The following is a 21940-nucleotide window of genomic DNA, read 5'->3' as shown; positions in this document are numbered from 1 at the left end:
GATTCTCTTACGTACCCCACCACACACCATGAAAACAGTTGGAATCGGATAATAACCACGCCCACCTCCCATGCAAAGGTTAGGTTGAAAATTACTAAAAGTGAGTGAACTCACTAACGAAACACGTCATAAACACTAAATTTTGCAAATAGCAGAAGGGAGCTGTACTCAGATTTTTTTACAAAATCAAAAATGGCCGTGGCATCGCCCACTTATGGGTCAAAAACCATATCTCAGGAACTACTCGACAGATTTCAATGAATTTCGGTATATAATATTTTCTTGACACCCTGATAACACGGATAAAAAATGTGCGCAATCGATTCACAACCACGACTACTTTCCTTATAACTCAATTTTGAATTCCATCTGAATCCTTCACTTTATATTGCATACATAAGGAACCAATGAAGATAGCGGAATAAAACTTTACATAAATTGTGTATATCATTACTGGCTTCATTTGTGAAAAATTTGTCGAAAACGGACTATAACTTTTCAAGGCCCCAGATATTGAACATGTTGAACTCAGCGCCTATGGGTAAATTTTAACCGAAAATATGGATAAATCTCTCAGATAATTTAATATAATTCAGAGGAAATAGTTTAATTCTAATATTGTTCTGTTCCAAATGATTAAAATCGGATAATAACATCTCCTAGCTCCCATATACCTAATTATATATATATATATATATTTGGCGTAGGAACCGCTTTAAGCGATTATAGCCGAATCCACCAGAGCGCGCCACTCATTCCTCCTTTTTGCTTTTTGGCGCCAATTGGAAACACCAAGTGAAGCCAGGTCACTTTGCACTTGGTCTTTCCACCGGAGTGGAGGTCGTCCTCTTCCGCGGCTTCCTCCAGCGGGTACTGCATCGAATACTTTCAGAGCTGGAGTGTTTTCTTCCATCCGTACAACATGACCTAGCCAGCGTAGCCGCTGTCTTTTTATTCGCTGAACTATGTCAATGTCGTCGTATAAATCGTACAGCTCATCGTTCCATCGCCTGCGGTATTCGCCGTTGCCAATGTTTAGAGGACCAAAAATCTTGCGCAAAACCTTTCTCTCGAAAACCCCAAGAGTCGTCTCATCGGATGTTGTCATCGTCCACGCTTCAGCGCCATACATCAGGACGGGAATAATGAGCGACTTATAGAGTTTGATTTTGGTTCGTCGAGAGAGGACTTTACTTTTCAATTGCCTACTCAGTCCAAAGTAGCACCTGTTGGCAAGAGTGATTCTGCGTTGGATTTCAAGGCTGACATTGTTGGTGTTGTTAATGCTGGTTCCCAGATAAACGAAATTATCTACAACTTCAAAGTTATGACTGTCAACAGTGACGTGGGAGCCAAGACGCGAGTGCGCCGACTGTTTGTTTGATGACAGGAGATATTTCGTCTTGTCCTCATTCACCACCAGACCCATACGCTTCGCTTCTTTATCTAGTCTGGAAAACGCAGAACAAACGGCGCGGTTGTTGCTTCCGATGATATCAATATCATCGGCATACGCCAGGAGCTGTACACTCTTGTAGAAGATTGTACCCTCTCTATTTAGTTCTGCAGCTCGTATTATTTTTTCCAGCAATAGATTGAAGAAGTCGCACGATAGTGAGTCACCCTGTCTGAAGCCTCGTTTGGTATCGAACGGCTCGGAGAGGTCCTTCCCGATCCTGACGGAGCTTTTGGTGTTGCTCAACGTCAGCTTACATAGCCGTATTAGTTTTGCAGGGATACCAAATTCAGACATCGCGGCATAAAGGCAGCTCCTTTTCGTGCTATCGAAGGCAGCTTTAAAATCGATAAAAAGATGGTGAGTATCGATTCTTCTCTCTCGGGTCTTTTCCAAGATTTGGCGCATAGTGAATATCTGGTCCATTGTGGATTTTCCAGGTCTAAAGCCACACTGATAAGGTCCAATCAGTTCGTTGACGGTGGGCTTTAGTCTTTCACACAATACGCTCGACAAAACCTTATATGCGATATTGAGGAGACTTATACCACGGTAGTTGGCGCAGATTGTGGGGTCTCCTTTCTTATGGATTGGGCAGAGCACACTAAGATTCCAATCGTCAGGCATGCTTTCTTCCGACCATATTCTACAAAGAAGCTGATGCATGCACCTTATCAGTTCTTCGCCGCCGTATTTGAATAGCTCGGCCGGTAATCCATCGGCCCCCGCCGCTTTGTTGTTCTTCAAGCGGGTAATTGCTATTCGAATTTCCTCATGGTCGGGTAATGGAACATCTATTCCATCGTCATCGATTGGGGAATCGGGTTCGCCATCTCCTGGTGTTGTACTTTCACTGCCATTGAGCAGGTCGGAGAAGTGTTCCCTCCATAATCCCAGTGTGCTCTGGACATCCGCTACCAGATTACCTTCTCGGTCCCTACATGATAATGCTCCGGTCTTGAAACCTTCTGTTAATCGCCTCATCTTTTCATAAAATTTTCGAGCATTACCCATGTCGGCCAGCTTTTCAAGCTTTTCATACTCACGCATTTCGGCCTCTTTCTTTTTACGTCTGCAAATGCGTCTCGCTTCCCTCTTCAGTTCTCGATATCTATCCCACCCCGAACGTGTTGTGGTCGATCGCAACGTTGCGAGGTAGGCAGTCTGTTTTCTCTCCACTGCGGAACGACAATTCTCATCGTACCAACTGGTTTTTTGGCGTTGCCGTAGACCAATTGTTTCGGCTGCAGCGGTATGCAATGAGTTTGAGATGCCGTTCCACAGCTCCCTTATATCGAGATGCTGATGAGTGCTCTCAGAGAGCAGGAGTGCAAGTCGAGTAGAAAATCGTTCGGCTGTCGGTTGTGATTGCAGCTTTTCGACGGCGAACCTTCCTTGTGTTTGTTGACGGGCGTTCTTTGCTGCACAGAGGCGAGTGCGTATCTTTGCTGCTACTAGATAATGGTCCGAGTCAATGTTTGGTCCTCGGAGCGTACGCACGTCTAAAACACTGGAGACATGTCTTCCGTCTATCACAACGTGATCGATTTGGTTGCGCGTGTTTCGATCAGGGGACAGCCACGTTGCTTGATGAATTTTTTTATGCTGGAATCTGGTACTACAGACAACCATATTTCGGGCCCCAGCGAAGTCGATCAGCCTCAGGCCGTTTGGCGATGTTTCGTCATGGAGGCTGAATTTTCCGACTGTTGTGCCAAAGACACCTTCTTTACCCACCCTGGCGTTAAAATCGCCAAGCACGATTTTGACATCGTGGCGGGGGCAGCGCTCATAGGTGCGTTCTAGGCGCTCATAGAAAGCGTCTTTGGTCACATCGTCCTTCTCTTCCGTTGGGGCGTGGGCGCAAATCAGCGATATGTTGAAGAACCTCGCTTTTATGCGGATTGTGGCTAGACGTTCATCCACCGGGGTGAATGCCAGGACTCGGCGACGGAGTCTCTCTCCCACCACAAATCCAACACCAAATTTGCGCTCCTTTATATGGCCGCTGTAGTAGATGTCACAAGGACCCACCTTCTTCCGTCCTTGTCCCGTCCATCGCACTTCTTGGACGGCGGTGATGTCAGCCTTTAGTTGTATGAGGACATCAACCAGCTGGGCAGAGGCACCTTCCCAATTAAGAGTCCGGACATTCCAGGTGCATGCCCTCAAATCATGGTCCTTAGTACGTTTGCAGGGGTCGTCATCAAAAGGGGGGTTTCTCATCCGAGGCTCGGTGTTTGCTTTCATTGGGGAGATTTTTTTATGGGTTTTTCAAAACTACGGTGGGCTTTATTCCGCATATATGTATTGGTTAATATGTGAGATACCTTAGCAAAATTAAGTGAGCGTATAGTTTTGGATATGTGCACCTTGCTGGTGAAAATGAATGAAATCGGTTCGGTTCAGCCCTCATATACTATATATGACGATTTTCGTTATTCTCTATTAAACTTTATACTTCAATAAATTGCGAGAGTATAAAATGTTCGGTTACAAGCCGTAGCCCTTCCTTACTTGTTATTTTTTAATATACCTTACCTTTACAACAGCATTCTAGTACCCTTAACTAAATGAAATGAAAAACCAAATTTTTATTTTTTAAATACCACTTGCACTTTATTTCACGTTTAAATAAGTGGAATCGGGTTTGGAAGGTCGTAGAGTGGGGTTTTGGGGAGAATTTTGTGTTTTACCAATTAAAATTGTGTAATGTTTTTTTGTTTTTTATTAAATACAATTTCTTTTAATATATACAATTGTGTTTCTTTTCTTTTTTCACTTTGCAAACATTTTCGTTTTTTTTTTAATACTGTTTTTTGTTTTCTAATTTATTTTAACCACTAACAGTTGGTTTTTTCTGTTATTATTATATATTAACGTATGATTTTTCATATGTATGATTTATTCAAATTATGTATATAGTTTTTGTATTTTTTTCACATTATACTTTCCTTTCAATATTTTTTAAATACAGTTACTTTCGAAACATATAGTATTTTTTGCAAAATTTCAAAATATTTTAGATTTATTCACACATTAAATTTTAGTAAATTCTTTCTGGTTTTCGCATGATTTTTCACTATTATTCTTTTTTTTTTAATTTTTGTATGATTTTTGTTTTGAGTTTTATTGTTTTTTTCTTTTTTGTTCTTAAAATTATAACTGTTTTTTTTTTTAATTTTTCATATTTTTTAATTAAATTTAATAATTTTTCAACTAATTTTATGATACTGAAATCGAAAATCACTACAAATTTTATATATATAATAATTATTATTTATTATAATTTTTTTGGAGTATAATATTTATTATTATAATTACAATTTTGAGCAAGAGATTTTCAGCTATTTTAGCTTATTTTCGTATTTTTCGAAAAGTATTTTTTTCTTTCTAATATCTGTTTTTTTGTATGGTTTCTGATATTTTTTTTGCTGTAAAAAATATTTACTTTTGGTATTTCTTCCATTTTAAATCTTTTTTATTTTTTGTTTCTTACTTGTGTAAATCTTGAGTTGCTGAGGTACTTTGTTTCCATTTTTATTAAAAAATTTGGCGATATTTTACTTTAAGATTTTATAACAAAAACAAGCAGAGATTGTAGTTTGTTTAAAACTGAAAGGAATACAGTTTTAAGCTTTGTTTACTATAGATCTCATGATCTAGTCATGAAACAAAAGATGAATGTTTAGAAATTTGCGGCATAAGTGAGTTCAACACAGTTTAATTGTAAGTTCATAAAATACTTTTAGCTGCTTTGAATGAAAAAGCCTAACCTTTTTTCGATAGATTTAGTGATCTAGTCATGAAAAAAAGATGAATGTTTGAAAACTTGTCCCATAAGTATGTTCCAAACTGTTTATTGAAGTTTATAAAACAAAATTTTTAAAATTCCAGGCTTAAAACAACCCATTACTTCTCTAGTTATCAACTTTCTCAATCTCTGCTCGTTCTTGCTTATTTTTAGTAGCATTTTTCATATATTTCTTTTCATATTGCATTCTCACTAGTTTTCTCTGATTTTTAGTGCATTTTTTATGAATTTCGCATTTCACAAAAAAATTTCGCAACAGTGTTTATTTCGTCTCTTCTACGGAACTCAAATTTTGTATATGAACAATCTGTGCTTCTGTGTTCGATTATCATTTACTGTAATCATTTTTGCTTCTCAATATCTTTTTTAAACGCTTTCTTACTTATTTTCGCGTCATTTCTTCTTTTGTTATTGCTTTTTTTTTATAAATTTGCTACTTTCAATTTGTCAATACTTCTTCGTATATTGCTAATATTTCAACAGTTGTAAGAAAATAATTTAATTTATAAAAAAAGAATTTAAGTGCTTGAAATTAGCAAATGAAAACTGTGCTATTTTTCAGAAATAAGAAAAAAATTGAAAAGAAATTGAGTTTTTTTTATTTTCAAAAATAGTTCTCAAAAATTACCATATTGTAGAATTCTTATATTTTCTATATCTTAAGCTATTTTGGTATTTTCATTCGAAAATTAGTCAGCTTAATACATAATGATTTTTATAACAGATTTTTTCGTAATTTTTTTTAAACAAAAAATTATATATATATTTTTTTTTAAATTTTCGTTTTTTCTTTTTAAACAAAATTTTAATTTTTTTTATTTTAAATTTTCGCATATTTTTAAACAAAAAATTTCATATTTTTATTTAAAATTTTCATATCATTCTTAAATAAAAAATTTTAATTTTTTTAAATTTAATTTTTTCATAGAAAGTTCAGTTTTCGTTTAAATTATTGTATTTCGTTGTTCATTCGTTTATGAACCTATTAAAAATTATTCAACAAATTAATTATAACAACTAATTACATAAAAATCAACAGAAATTAGGTGGACGAAGTTTGAACGGTGGATTTGTTGGAAAGCGAGTCAGTTAAGAATTTTTTTTTTTGGAAAATAAAATTTGTTGTTTTAATATTAAAAAAAAAATATTTAAAAAAATATTTTTATATCGATTAAAAGTATTTAATTTATAAATAATAAAAATTTTTATTATTTTTTTTTTATTTCTGAAATTTTTTTCTTTGAAATAGTTCTAATCTGTCACTCTATAGTGAAATATTATTTTCACGTAGTAAAGTTTTTTCTAAGTGTTTCATGTATATTGTATCTTTTTTCGGTCTCTGGTTTACATCTGAGGTATATCATCGTTCGCTTCTACACAATTATTTATTTTTTTATTTCATTATTTAATTTTTCAATATATTTAACTTTTTTTTCGAAAATTAAAATTAATTTGAATATTTTTTTTTAACAAAAACTTAACCTCCAAAACGAAATAACCATAAATGTTATATTTTCATTTAGTTATTGCACTTTTTACGACGGTTTATAGTAACTATACATATAATTAACACTGAGTTTAAAGAACGATGAAATTATAAATTTTTAAATAAAAAATATTGAAAAAAATAAGAAAAATATAAAAAAAATTTGAATAAAAATATTTTGGAAAAATTAAAAAAAAAAATTAAATTTCTTGTATGAATATATATTTCAATATATTTTTTTTAAATAATTTTCGAACATTTCGATTTTTTTTTAATAAAATAAAAATTTATATAAGATTATTTAAATAAAAAAATATATAATTTTTAAGAAAAAAATTATTATAAATTAAAATTTTTGGTATAAATATATATTTCCATAAATTCTTTCTTATTGTTTTTCGAGAAATTCGATTTTTTTTTATAAAATAAAAGTTTATATAAGATTATTTAAATAAAAAAAAAACTTAAAATAATATAATTTTTAAGAAAAAATTATTAAAAATTAAAATTTTTGGTATATATATATGTTTCCATATATTCTTTCTTATTGTTTTTCGAGAAATTCGATTTTTTTTATTAAAAAAAATTTAAAGAAAAATTATTAAAAATTAATACCTTTTTTTCAAATGTATATTTCTATATATTTTTTAATATTTTTCGAGCAGTTTCTATAATCTTTATTATTATATTTATTTAATAATTTAATTAAAAAAAAATATGAAGAAACATTATTTGAAATTGATGAAATTAATTTAAATTGAAATATCAAAATATGTATTAACAAAATTAATTTTCAATAAAAATATTATTTTTCATTAAAATTTTAAATTTATTTTTTTAATTATTAAATAAAACTGTTAAATAAATATATTTGTTTAATTTAAATAAGTAATAATAAAAACTAAAAATATTAAATTTTTTATTTCTAAATATCAAAATAAAATTTTTCTCCCACATTTCTACTAAAATTATTTTTATTTCTTTATTGTATTCTCCACTGATATGCATAATTGTTGATATTTGCCAATTTTTATTTATTTATTGCATAATTTTTATAAATAATAATTTTTCACACACAATTTGCAGACAAAATTTTACTTTTTTTATTTTCAATTCAATTTAACAACTTTAAACACAAAGTGGTTGCTATTTTTGCTAATTTACTGTTTTAAAATTTAATTTTTTTAACATATTTCTTGCATATTCTTCTTTACTTCAACACATTTCGCTGTTTTACTTTCACTTCCTTCTTAACTTATGATAATTTGCTTAAAATTTTGCTTAAACTTGCCGAAAAATTACATTTATTTACGTTTACAGTACATTCAAATAGTTTTCGTACAGTGCTAAATTTAATATGCTTTTCAATAAAACTGCTTAGCTACAATTTGTAACCTCTTTTTTGCTTAATTTTACTATTTATTTTCTTAACTTTTATAAAATTTTGTTGTTTTTCCTTTTTTGTAATAGCGATATTTTTCATTTACCTGTTTATTGTTATGTCAGATATGGAGTATCCCTGCCAAGTTGTTGTTGTCTTAATTTTTAGTAAATATTAATCGTGGGTGAATTGTTTCTTTTTTTTTTGCTTCTGAAATCACACTTCAGTGAATTTCAGAGTCGTATAAGAGTTGTAATATAATTTTTTGGTACAACTCTACATCGTTTTATAGTTCTTTACATTTTTTCTTGTTTTTTATGGAAATATGCTTCCAAACAATCTTTGCTTCTCGCAAGACATTGTAAAGATCATATAAGAGTCGTTCGTTCGTCTGTTCTTTGAGAGTTGTTTTATAAAAAGGGCTTTTGTGTAATACTGTATCGTTTCCATCTACTTATATCGCGTTCACTCCATATAGGAGTTTTATAAAAGTCCGGTACAATTCTTGATAGATTTTGAATTCGATTTTAGTAAAGTTATAAAGTTATATGTTTGAGGATCGTATAAGAGCTTGAGAAAAGCTTTTACAATATTTGTGATTTTTACTTCGATATGGGTTCTTTGAAAAATGTATAAATTATAACTAAAACGTATGGGAGTTTATTTAGAACCGTATAAGATATTTAGGAGGATTGTATAAGAGCATGAGAAACCTTTTTGCATTTATTTGGGCTATTTTCTCTGAAAGTCCTTTCAAAGATTTGTAAATAATAAGTAAAAGATATAAGGGTAGATTAAGAGTCGTATAAGAGTTTCATGAGGATGGTATAAGAGTTTGAAGGAGTATTACATAAGTTACTACGTACTTATTGCTGTTGTTTTGGACTATTTTCTTCGATTTACTTTGTATAAGTGTCTTTTTTAATTGTATATGGGTCATATAAGAGTGGCTTTTTATTAATTTATTGATTTTTTCTCATAATTCCTTCTTCCATCTATCTTCATTTCATTTTGAGCTTTTCAAATGATTGCTAGTACTCTAAAATACCTTTAAAAACTAAATCGTATTCAAAACTTGTCGTATAAGAGTTTTATAAGAGTTCAGTTCATCGTTCTGTCCTGTCTTTTATACTTATCTCTAAGCATTTTTTTACGTTACAACACACCTGTAATCGTTTTTAGTTCGTATAAGAGTAGTATAAGAGAAATTTTATCTCGTATAAGTTTTGCTTTTGGAACAATTAATTTTCTTTCTTTAACAGCGAATTTCGTTTGAGATTTGTATTTTCATTTCTAATATTCAGATTTACATTGACATCTTTATTAACTCTCTTCTTTTATAGCCTTCTTTCAGTGTAATTGAAGTGTATATATGAGTCTACGAATACATATAGGACCGCATAATCTCTTTAGTAACTTCACATTATTCGGGTTTCCTCTAATATTGCAGTCGTTAGTAGCCCTCAGCAATGGTAACTGTAAATAAATAAGGGAAAAGATAAGAGGTTAGGTTAATTTTTTTGTATTATTAAAGGTTATAGAAGAGATATGAATATAGACATTTAAATATCAATTTATTTTAAGTATTATTTGGAACTGAATCTTCATACATATAGGCTTAACTCTGATAGTACTTATAGTACAGTATATGAATTAAAATCGATTTTTCTCAGTTTTCGACAGACATGTATTAACTTAGTCTAGTAGAATATGATCCCAACTAAAATAGTTTAATATTTTCCATCCATTATCCATTACAATCTAAAATAATGTATTTTAAGTCAGGATCGCTTGAGTTCTTGAACGTATAATTCATAAAACACGAGTAAAGTTCGGAGTTTCTTAAGATTTGGAATTCGGAGAAGAAAAGTAAATCATTAAAGTTTCGGGCTCAGATCGGAATCGAATTCTCTTCATACTTTTCTGCTGAAGATCGTACGACAGAAATAAGCAGATGGTCACTAGTAGTGTTGAATTTTAAAAGGTCTGCAGAGTCCACTGATTTCCACGAATTCAATAGATATTCATGGATATATAATGTAGATATTGCTATAGATGTCCGTATCCAGATACTTCGTGATATGAAGCATTGAAGTAATTGACTCTCTTGGGGATATAGAAAGTTTAAGGTAATGAAGATCGAAAACACGAAATGACTGCGACGGTGAAGATGGTGGACCTAAGGATGTTTAGTGGCGATTCCGTTCTGATATCAGTATGTTCATTGGAAATATGTCACAGAATTTGTTTTTGGCGCTATAACTATTGGAGAAATGAAACATTGAAGCTTTGATGCACCCCTGGATCATTAAGAAGCCCAACATAGTGAAGATCAAGGATCCAGGAAGGCCATGGCGGCCATGGTTGAAGTCTCGAAAGGGCTATGAAAATTTATAATAATGGAGAAAAGTATGTAACAATAGGACGATGTACCTGTATGAAGTTCAAAATTGAAGCTTTGATGGATCCCTGGTTCATTGAAAAGTCCAGAATAGTGAAGATCATAGACCTGGGAAGACCACGACGGCCATGATCGAAGGCCTGAAATGACTATGTAAGGGCCATAATGATCGACAAAAGTATGTAACAGTAGGACGATGCCAAAATGACAGAGACTTTGATGCCTGTATGAAATTCAAAATTTGATAGATCCCTGGATCTTTAAGAAGTTCAATATAGTGAAGATCAAAGCACCAAAACGTTCTTGATGCAACTAATGCTGGTTATACAGGATTCAAACGATCCTTTCTAAAACCAATCGGAGAATATGGAGCTAACATTGGCTTGATGGACTACCATGGAGCTTAAGAGAACAAAATATTGTTGACAAAATACACGGAATGACCATAATCTTTATAATAGTGGATATAAAGATGGATCCGTTAGGTGAATACGGAACTAAGCTTAAGGAAGGCCACTGTAGTAGAAATAAAAGGGGATATTCTCATGAGACCGCTAGTTCTGAGTTTGGAGATTGCTTTCATTATTGAAAAAAGTCTCAAACACAACCAACCGATATCGCTTATGCATTAAACGAAAGTAAACGCGAACGCGTTTGTGGGCACAGCGGGGAGGACACAATTATAAAACTCAAATCGTTCAGCGATTCACGGCAAGAACAACAATGGGCACTTAAAAGAAACAAAAGTTCTCAAAAAGTCATTGCATAAGTGGGACAAAAATCTGTGAACAATAACAATGGCAACAAAAAGAACAACAACAACAACGTTATAAGAATAACATGACATTTCATTGTGAAAAAGGTCAAAACGCACACCAAAACTAAAGTGCCGAATTGTGTTAGATAAATCTAATTTGAAATGCATTAAATTTTAGGTAGATATATATATAAATCCCGATATGTATATATGGATATATACCTAACCAGCTAATAAACAAATGTGTATTGTTTTGTACCCCAAGTCAAGTGACCTCAGCGCGGAGGATCTATGTCAAACTGGTTGATGGTTCATTAAAAATTTCACGACAGGTAGCCGATGCGCTGCGCGTGCACAGGGGGTAAAAAGGGAAAGTTTACAACTGGTTTAATTAACCCTCACGCTTAATGTGTCTCATAAACCACACAACGTAGGCACAGCAAGACAAGTCAAGATAAAGAGACAAAAAAAGTCAAAAAGGACGTGTGAAAAGGGCCAAACAGACTATGCTCGGAGGCTGGAGAAATGCTTGCATACATTATGAATATTACGCGTAGCCGAGTGATTACTTTATGTAGCATACATTACGGCTGGTATCTGTGTGTCAAGTGCGCTGACATTTAACACAAAAATTCAATCAATTGTGGCAGGCATATTTTTTAATTAATCAAAAGTCACATATGTATATGCCTACTATATTACATAAAAAAGCAACAACAACATGTATGTAGATAAAAAAAATTCCGAAGTAAATCACGCCAGAATCCGAGCTTTCAGCAGGACATGCGCGACGCGTAATTGCTTATCAATGCTTTGCATTGTCAGCAGAACATAGTAATTGCTAATAAATAAATGGAAATGTTGTAGAAAAAAAATGGTAAAAAAGTTAATGCAGCAAATTGATGCCGGAGGCTGCTGCATACCCTGTAGGAAAAAGTAGCGAAAACAGCAGCGCTTAGTTCTAGACTAGTGCCGAAGTGTAGAAATTTAGTTAATTTTGTAGCAAAATATTTGTATTTAATAGAAAGTATGCTGAAAATCTTCAATTTAGACACTTTTTCTTACAGTGTTGCCACCTAATATGAAGTGAAATATATTAAAAAAGTGTAATGAAAACTTTCTGCACGAATACTTTTAGTTTTTTAAACATTTTTTAAAAACAGAGTTGCCACCTGATATAAAATAATACTAAAAATATTTAAATATACATTTTAAAGTGTGTCAAACAGACGAAAATTAAGAAATCTATCAAAAAAACTTTTGAAACTGTTAAAATTAGTAATAATATTGAATAGAGTTGCCACATATTAAAAAATTAAAGCTTCGAATTTGGGAAAAAGTTTAGAAAATGTCAATTGTTTAACAAAAGTTTCATAAATGTAGTCAGGAAAGCATTTTATGAAACGTAGTTTGGAATAGAGTTGCCTGCTGACTTAATAAATAAGCCCAAAATGTTTTAAAAGTATGCAAAAGCTAAGAAATTTGAGGAAAATTTCAGAAAAGCTTTCGAAAACTGTTAAAATTTGAGATATTATTGAATAGAGTTGTCACACATTGAAAAAATCATGCTTAAAATATTAGAAAAAGCTTAGGAAAGGCAGTTGTTTAAGGAAGATTTTCCAAATGTAGTTGGTAAGTCATCGATTGAAACATATTTTGGAATAGAGTTGCCACTTATTGTAAAATTAAAGTTTAGAATATTTAAAAAAGATTTGTAAACATGAATCAGTTAAGAAAATCACCCAAAATTTACTCATCGAATCTTTGTTTAAATTATATATTGGATTAGGGTTGCCACTTATTGAAAAGAAGGATCTTAGAACTTAGAAGAAGCTGTGGTAAATATCTGTCGCTTCAGAAAGTCTACCAAAATATAGACAGGGAGGCATTGATTGAAACGTTTTGAGAAAAAGAGTTTCCACTTATATGGTAATTTTAAAATTTTAAAGCTTTCTGGAAAGTTCTTGAGAGTTTCAAGGTTTGGGCATATTTTAAAATTAACAATTTAAAATTTTTATTCTGATTCCGTTATAAATGAAGACTAATCATATTGCTGAATATCCGAGAACCGAACCAATTCGAGAACTATTAAATTTTCCTACACGGCTTCTATGCTGTAGTATGTAAATGAGTGCGCTTGCAAGAAAAATAAAAGTTTCCAAACAAAAAAAATCGAAAGTCGGTCTAATCGAAGAGTGTCATGCATGAAGCAGCCTAATTTACATCAATCTTAATTTTTATTAACACAGAGAGTGGAGAAAAACCCCAAATGTAATGAAAAAATCGCCAAACGAGTTCGGTTCAAATGAGACAAGTAAATATTTGTATGAATATGAATGGTAAAGTGATAGGCACACAAGGGGCGTGAGTATCCTTACATACTACAGACCGATATACGAAGGTATGTGTTCTTACTTTGACAGTTAGCTTATTGAATACGAAAGTAGGGTTCAATTCATGCTGCCGCATTTACAGCAACTCAATCGACAGCACAACAGCAGCTGAAGGGTTCCTTTACCGCAATGCCAACTAGTTGACTGAGTGAGTGACTTGGCTTGATAGACAAGTGAGTGTGTGGTTAATGTAGCGCTGCGCGGCTGAGTAAATTATGCTGTGGCATATCCATAGCAATGCGAAGGAAGCGCAGCAAGGTAGCGAGGGTAAAAAAGGTATAGCAAAAAGTTTCAAATTATCGAAGGATATATGTATATTTTGTTGTTGCTGTCTTAAGATTTTCAAGTCTTTATGTATGTTTTATTGTATAATTTTCGTATACTCCGTGACCTTTTTTCGGCTGATTTGCAAATGAATGGCGCGTGTTAGTAGCTACTTTATTGCTTTTAAGGATATTTAACTGCACAGCTGGTAGGCGTTTTTGTGATTGCCAACTTTTTTTCGGTAGTTTCTGACAAATTATAAGCTCAAAGGTAGAGAAAAAGTTGGACAAGTGACACGTGGAATTGTTTAAAGGCTTGGAATGAGGGTTTTACGTTAATATGAGTATTCAAATTGTCAAACAAAATATAAATATCTTATAACTGCTTATTTAGAGGAATTATCAAAAAAAAAAAACTCACAACTGAACAATCGGTTGTATGGCAGCTATATGTAATAATCATACGATCTGTTTCATCCTCACATATGATTAATATAATACCATAAAATAACTGTATGCCAAATGTCAGCCCCAAAACTCGACGATTAAGTGAGTTCGAGTAGTTAGCTATCTGTTATATGGGAGCTATATGTTATAATGGTGCGATCTGGTTCGCCTTTAAATATGTTTAATATAATCCCTTAAACCAAATGTGTGCCAAATTTCAGCTCTAAAACTCGACGATTAAGTGAGTTTGTCTAGTCAGTTATGCATGTCTGGATCGTCTTAAAGTCAAATTTCTGCTTGAAAATAGAATATTACTACAATTTATTAATAAAAATCATGCGAAATCACTTAAAAGAGTCAAAGAAATACAATTTTTGAATTCAATAAGAATTTGAGAAGAAAGTAGGGTCTTCAGATGAATCTATTAATAACATCTGGATCGTAATAAATATGAATAAAAATCTCTTGACTTAATATCTCCAACAATATAGAGTAGTAAATAAATTTGATTTTCAACTGGACTTCAGTAAAAAAGACAGACTCATTCATATGTTAGTTAGGTTACTAAATATGATGCTCAGGTCGGATTTTGCTACATTTGCTTCCTTTAACTTTTTTTGTAGATTAACCAAGCTGTTTGTTGTTATTTGTTATTTTTAGTTTTTATATTATTCGTCAAACTGATGTTCTAATGAGTATTTGTTGGGATCCCAAAGGGTCTTGGACATACGGATTTTGTTTTACAGCGTAATGGGCCTCTTCAGAGGTTCGATATTCACCATAAGTGACTACTGCTATTAGAAAAAGCTTTTTCGAAGGGTTTAGATATTACCTCGACCGACTTTCGAACCTATGGTTCCTTAAATAGAAACCTTATAGGCAAATTCCTTTCCTTCAGAGACTGTAGTGAATGATTGAACCACATAAATTTGGAATCTTTAAAAATTGGGATACTGTAGTGCCTTTAAAGTCGAGGAACTATGATTTTAACCTCCTAAAGGAGGCTTGTAAACGATAATCTGGTATAATCTAAGGGCATTAGTCGAATGTATATGATTATGAATAAAAAAATTTGGAAGCTTAAGAAATAGGGTCTCTAGCATCGCATAGCTGTAAAATTGAGCTGTCAGAGGAAGGCTTTGAGGATACTGCAGTGTCGATGAGCTCCTATTTGAACGTAAAGCAGAAAGTTTTGAATAACAACCAGTTATAAACTGTGAATGTGAGTCTGATATATAAATTAAGAGGGAAGTTGTCTCAATAAACAATAAAGTTTGAGAAAGTGGGATACCGTAGGGTCTCTAGCATTGAACAGCTGTAAAATTGAGCTGTCAGAAGAAGGCGTTGGAGCGAAAACCCAGTGCAATTAATGAATATGAAATTGGCGGGCAGCATAAGAAGGACGTTGTTTCAATATTTTCATTTTATGGGTGTTTCCTGATTAATGCTTCAATGGAGGTGTTGCCACATTTTCTTTAATTGCATACTTTACAATAAAATATTAACAGTTACAACTTTCTACGGGTCCCTGACGATCCTCAAGGGTTATATGAATGGTGCTCGAAATTTGTGTGTAACTTTCTTTAATTATATACACTACACTGTTATGTAAGAACCTTTTTATAATATACATATAATGCATTCACCATTCACTGTGTGAACTGGAAACTCCCACAAATGACACCAGCTGCCATAATTTCAAAATAAAACCAAAAAGAATTGCTTACAACATTGATTTCGCAAGCCGTAAATACAATTCATTGCTTCAAACAAAGGAGAGAATATTGAAAGATCCCTGTTTGAACACACACACTTTCACCGGCATTTCCTCAGCAGCCGATCGCAAATGGCGATAAGTTAAATAATGCATTTAGACCGCATTCGTGAGCTACCGTACGATTTTCAACTACTTCTGCTTGTTCTTCTTCGATTGCTTCTTCTTCTCCATCTACCGCTTTTTGTTTGTTCAACGAAATCTGGTAGAAAAATGTGCGGTAATTTGAAATGCCATAGAAGTTGAGGCACAAAAAGGAATTTTGTGTTTTCATGTATGTGTGTGTGTGTGTGAGTGTTTGAGTATCCTGCACGATCGGAATGTGCACCGCTCGATAACAGTAATTTTCAATTAATGCACACAAACAAAAGCCTGCAAACACCGAAAAAACCTGTATGCCGTGTAACAACAACACCGCATTGGCAACAAAAGGTGCGGAAGAACGTATACAAATATAGAAAGAGATATATACGAGTACATATATGTATGTATGCCTGAGTATAGCGCGATTTTTATAGCTATTTGCGCATTGTCAATATTTATGCTTTGACTGAGTATGGTACTCGTAAATAAATATTTGCGGAGATATTGAAAGGAACAACAGCAATATGCACATACAGATAAATATATATATGTTTTTGTATTTGTGGAAGAATGTTTGAAAGAATGCTATAGAATATGTATGTATGTAGAAGACACGACCAACTGTGGAGTTTCAGAATTGGCGCACAGTTGTGAAAAGGATGAAGATAAGTGTATATATATGTATATATATATATATATGTTTGTATGCGTTAAAGACTTCACCTCAAAACAGCAATCCATTAAATACATATATGTATATATATATGTGTGAGTTCCATGCCATAAAATCCGCATTGTTCGAGTGTAATAAAGATTCCAAAAAAGTATAAAATATGTCATAAAACAACAATAAAATCAGTGCAGTACAATAACAACAAAGTAGAGTATACGTTAGCCAACTTGTTGTACTCGGTTTGGACCCGAATTTATATCCAAAGATAGACTGCTTCCCACAGAAACATTCCTACCAATTATTTGGGAGACTCTCACATCTTTACAAACACAAAAATTTTATAAAAAACGTTGAAAACTCGCAAAAAATAATTTTATTTTCATCCAGAACACATTTTTATAAGATACCGATCGATTTGAATCAAACATTTTAGATAAAAGTGTCCTAATTACGTGTTTCTAATAAGATCACTCTAAATCACTATTACAAATTAAAACAACTTACTCATAAAATTCTGATACTCAAAGCAGCTGTAGTGGAGTTTTATAAGCTTCGAGCTTTAAGCACCTGGAACTTTAAAAGCTGTATCGACCAATGAATTACTGGCGAGAAGGCAAAAAACTAAAGTCCTCTCTTTAATTGATACCAAACTAAACTAAGCTCGCTCCGAGAGAATATCTACTACTGAGAGGGTGATAATGATATAAAAGGACTTAAAAGTGCTTAAAAAGCTCCCTCGACTCAATAATTCAATATTGGTGACAATCCCTCCCTCTCAACATCTAGCTTCAAAAATCAACTGAGGGCTGAAAACCACTGAGGGAGTGGCCATACGGAAAGACAGAATCCTCCATTCGTTAAATACCGAGTTTTCAAGCTATCAAGCCTATTGGGAACGAGACCGAAAGCTTCCGGTCACTATATTGCCAATAAAGTTCGGAGTAGATGGCTAAGGAGCTTTCTCTTTTCAAAAACCTAATTCAACACTGGTGACAATGCAAGAAGTCAGCATATTCTCAAGAACTAGCTACAAATTCCACTGAGTGAGAGAATATTTACTACTGAGAGAGTCGCAATATGGAAAGACAGAAGCACACTTTGTTTAAACACCGATCTTTCAAGCAATCAAGCCTGTTGGGAACGATAACGTATGCTTCCGGTTACTATATTGGCAATAAAGTTCGGAGTAGATGGCCAAGGAGCTTTAAGAGCTTTCTCATTTCAAAATCCTGTTACAAGTAAGAGTGAAATAATTTTGAAATGTACAGGAGCCTAATACTATCAAATTCATCTCAGTTAAAAAAGAGCTAGGCTTTAAACATGAACATAATTCTTAGTATCTGCTAACCCCAGTGATATGTACTGAATTCTGCTTTAAGTTAGGCCTCGCACTGATTACAGTGCTTAGAAACGACTTTTCCATGATTTCCCTTCTGATTCTGAATGATTCATAAAAGTCATAAAAACATGATACACAAAATGTATGATTATATTTACCAAAAGCTCATAAAGCTTCTAAAAGCTCTAATAAGCGGCTTGGATTTAGTACTTAAACTCCTTGGCCTATTTATTTTTTACGAACTTATTCAGATATTAAAAGGACTATTTTAAGAGAGAGATACATTGCAAAAGCTCCTAAAAAGCTTTCAGAGCTTTTACAGTTAACTAATAAAGAAGTTAATAAATTTAAGTTTTATAATAATTTTGACATCAAAACTAGCGCTCTAATTCTTCTAATGGCATCAACTTTCTATATATCAAATCGCGATAGTCAAACTCATAATCAAAATCTACAAGCAAATATTGCCTTGCATGTTGAATTCTTTTTCAAAACTTTCATTCAATTTCAAATACCAACGGAATAGTACGAGTATAACAAATCTACATAATTTCTTAAGAAATTGAAATGCAATTAAAATAATTTCCGTACTTTAGACCGATACTAAAGCAATTATGGTATATAAATTCAAAAATCGACGATTTGCACGCGATCACGAAATGCACACACGCTAATTGCGGTGTTTCGTGGAAATAGACATGAAATGAGATTTTAACAACATTTGATTAGGACGGGACAATAAAATGTAAAGACAGCCGAGCGAAGCGTCAAATGATCAAAGTGAAGAATTCTAATGGAGCCAGAGGATTTTTTAGAAAGCTGCAAAGGCAATTAAAGTGGAAAAACAACACGCAAATGTAAATGCTGTATGGACTTCAAGGGAGTTAAGTTGGAAATGAAGAGTTAAAGAAAAGAAAATTAATTCGAAGAGAGAAGAGTTCAGTCAAAACATGACACCACATAGATATTATTGAGAATTTTTAACAGCTTTTAAAGGTTAAAGCTTTTAAGATCAGTTTTGAAAGCTTACATATAATAAAAAAAGGTCCCCTAAACTTTTAGTTGTACAAAATAATATTTTTGAAACACGACCAGAACGCTGACAAAACCGTTATTGAGAAAGATAACAGATTTTTTGTCCTTCCTCTAGACCAACGTTGAGAAATAATGAGCTCAAATCAAGATAGACATCAGAAAGAATAACCATTCATCAATTATAGTCTAAAGTGGAGAAATCTTAAGCCGAAAAGAGGTTCCTGAATTACTATGAAAATTCTTATATATTGGTTGAGGGATTTAGTAAGCTTGAGAAAGAGAAAGAAATAGACCGATCCAAATAGCTGAAGATTTTGAATTTAAACCGATCTAGCATAGCTGGACCTATTGTTAGACTCAAAAGCTCCATTCAAAAATAAGGACACGAATCGAGTTGAATGCATTTAAAGCTTTCATGAAGATATGAATGGGTTCGTGACTCTATTAAATGAATATTAAACTCGATAAAAGCTCACATAAAGCTTTCTTAAGGCAGTGAACTCCTCAAAAGCTTTAAAGCTTATAAGGCAATACGGTTATAAGCCTAAATATATAGCTGGGAATGGTTTACCACAACTGAAAAGCGCCCAAAGTTTTGATTACAAGGTTTTAAGCTTCCTTAAGGCTGTGAACTTCTCAAAAGCTTCTGGTACGAATTGAGTTGATCGCATATAAAACTCTGGCGTAGTTATGAATGGTTTCTGTCTCTGCTAAATTAAAAAAAAAAAAAAACGATAAAGCTCGTTTAAAGCTTTCTTAAGGCTGTGTACTTCCCAAAAGCTTAAAAGCTTATAAGCTAATACAATTATATGCCTATATATAGCTAGAAATGGATTATCAAAAGGTAATTAAATTTCTTTAAACAAATTAAAGCATTGGTAGCACTGCAAAACCAAGCTGAGTCAATAAAACTTCGAACAATAGCTTGGATAGCTTATGAGAGAACGTAAAGAAATTGAAATATAGTGAATAAAGAGTAGAAAAAAATCTCAAATTGTAATTCAATGAAGCCGCCGAAAATGGTTATTATTTAAATGACATAGATATGGAAATAAATCGTTAATCCAATTAAACGGGTGATTGTACGACGGCTGAGCGGGATTACGTGCGACTGACATACAGACATATAATTTTTTTCGCTGTAAAACTGAATTTATATGTGCTTGTTGTTGTTGAAATTATTAGCTTGGAAATCTCTCATGCCGGTGGTTGTTGCTGTTTCTAATATTTTATTACTTTTTTTTTGTATTTTTTTAAATTTTTCTAATTCTCCTTTTTCATGCTGCTTTGCACCTTTCCACCAAAACTCCTGACCATAATTCTCGTTGGCGTTTCAGATTTCACATAACTTTTATTACCTTTTTATCTATTTCGCGTCAAGAGCTAATTTGAAAACTACAAAAACAAAAAAGTATGAGTTGAGATAGCAACAACAACAATAACTATGACAGCAACAACACGCATGGAAAGGGATACAGAATTTCGAATGTGGAATGTGTGTCAGTCTTGCTAGATTGCAGATACGGCGCAACTTTATTGGCCCTATCTATGAATTTATATATGTATTTTGTTGTACAATGCAGAGGGGCACTATCCTAATTTTCAACGAATTCGATGTTGTTGTTTGTATTGTTGGGTTTTCAAACGCCGAAAGCAACGCATGCGAGTTGTGTGGCGCGGCAGCGTAAGATTTAAGACAGCGCTCGGCAGCGCACGGCAAGCAATGAGCGACAATAAATTTATAGCCGTACAACAACAACAACAAAAACAACAAGATTACTAATGTAGCATCTTCTCACATACTAAAGCATATACATAAATACATTTGTAGCATAATCTGATCACACACGCAAAAATACCAACAACAACACTAATATGTATGTTTGTATTTGAAATTTACTTTTTGTTACCAAAAAAAAATTTTTAGTTACTTTTTTTCTTTGTGCTATCATTTAATTTCATTTCTGATTATTACTTTGTCGTTCTTTTTTTGGTTTTTGTGATTTTGTTACTTGAAAACCTTCGTTGAGTGGCTTAGCGGCCGCGTTGAAGGGGCGCATGCGCGCTGAGCCAATTGTTGCTTTGTGTGGGGATGTGTGTGTGTGTCTATGTTCGAAAAAGAGATACGTTTAAGTGGCGTAGCGTAGCTGGCAGTTACGCCAAGAAAAGGAGTACAATAATAAAAGTAATAATAACAACAACAACAACATTCATAATCGTACGCGCTTGGCATTATGGCATTATTGAGTCAGCCGGCAATCATAGATGCTGCCGCCAAACGGGCTGGGCACCACCTCCCTCTTCTACGAAGCGACGCAACAGCGAAACCACACACATGCTTAGATATAGATACATATGTACATACATTCATGTGCACATGTGTGTATGATTGTATGTAGAAATATTGCCGCAAGCGTGTGAATTTTTTGGTAGCATTGGCGTTTGAACAGTGATTCATGAAGGAGGATATACAAAAAAAAATTACAACAAAAATTAAATATATTAATTGAAATAAAAAAGAAAATTATTTTGAAAAAATTACTAAACAAATCTTAAGAAATTATAAATTATAAACTAAAATTATAAAAATATTTTAATAAAAAATAATTGAGAATTTGATAAATTTTGTAAAAAAAA

General features: G+C 32.9%; 1 protein-coding gene across 1 annotated transcript in view; it reads right to left on the bottom strand.

Annotated features, from left to right (window-relative positions):
• Window positions 1-8326: 8326 nt before the first annotated feature.
• LOC105216258 (methylcytosine dioxygenase TET) overlaps window positions 8327-21940 on the bottom strand; it is a 47661-nt gene continuing 34047 nt past the window's right edge. Inside the window, exon 3 of the mRNA XM_054230913.1 lies at window positions 8327-9613. Within this exon, the coding sequence (XP_054086888.1) occupies window positions 9591-9613 (23 nt within the window). The 3' untranslated portion in view covers window positions 8327-9590. The remainder of the gene's footprint in view (window positions 9614-21940) is intronic.

Source organism: Zeugodacus cucurbitae, chromosome 5 (assembly GCF_028554725.1).
Source record: "Zeugodacus cucurbitae isolate PBARC_wt_2022May chromosome 5, idZeuCucr1.2, whole genome shotgun sequence".
NCBI lineage: Eukaryota > Metazoa > Arthropoda > Insecta > Diptera > Tephritidae > Zeugodacus > Zeugodacus cucurbitae.
Note: the sequence above shows the minus strand (reverse complement) of the source record. Positions and strands in the feature narration are given on the sequence as shown.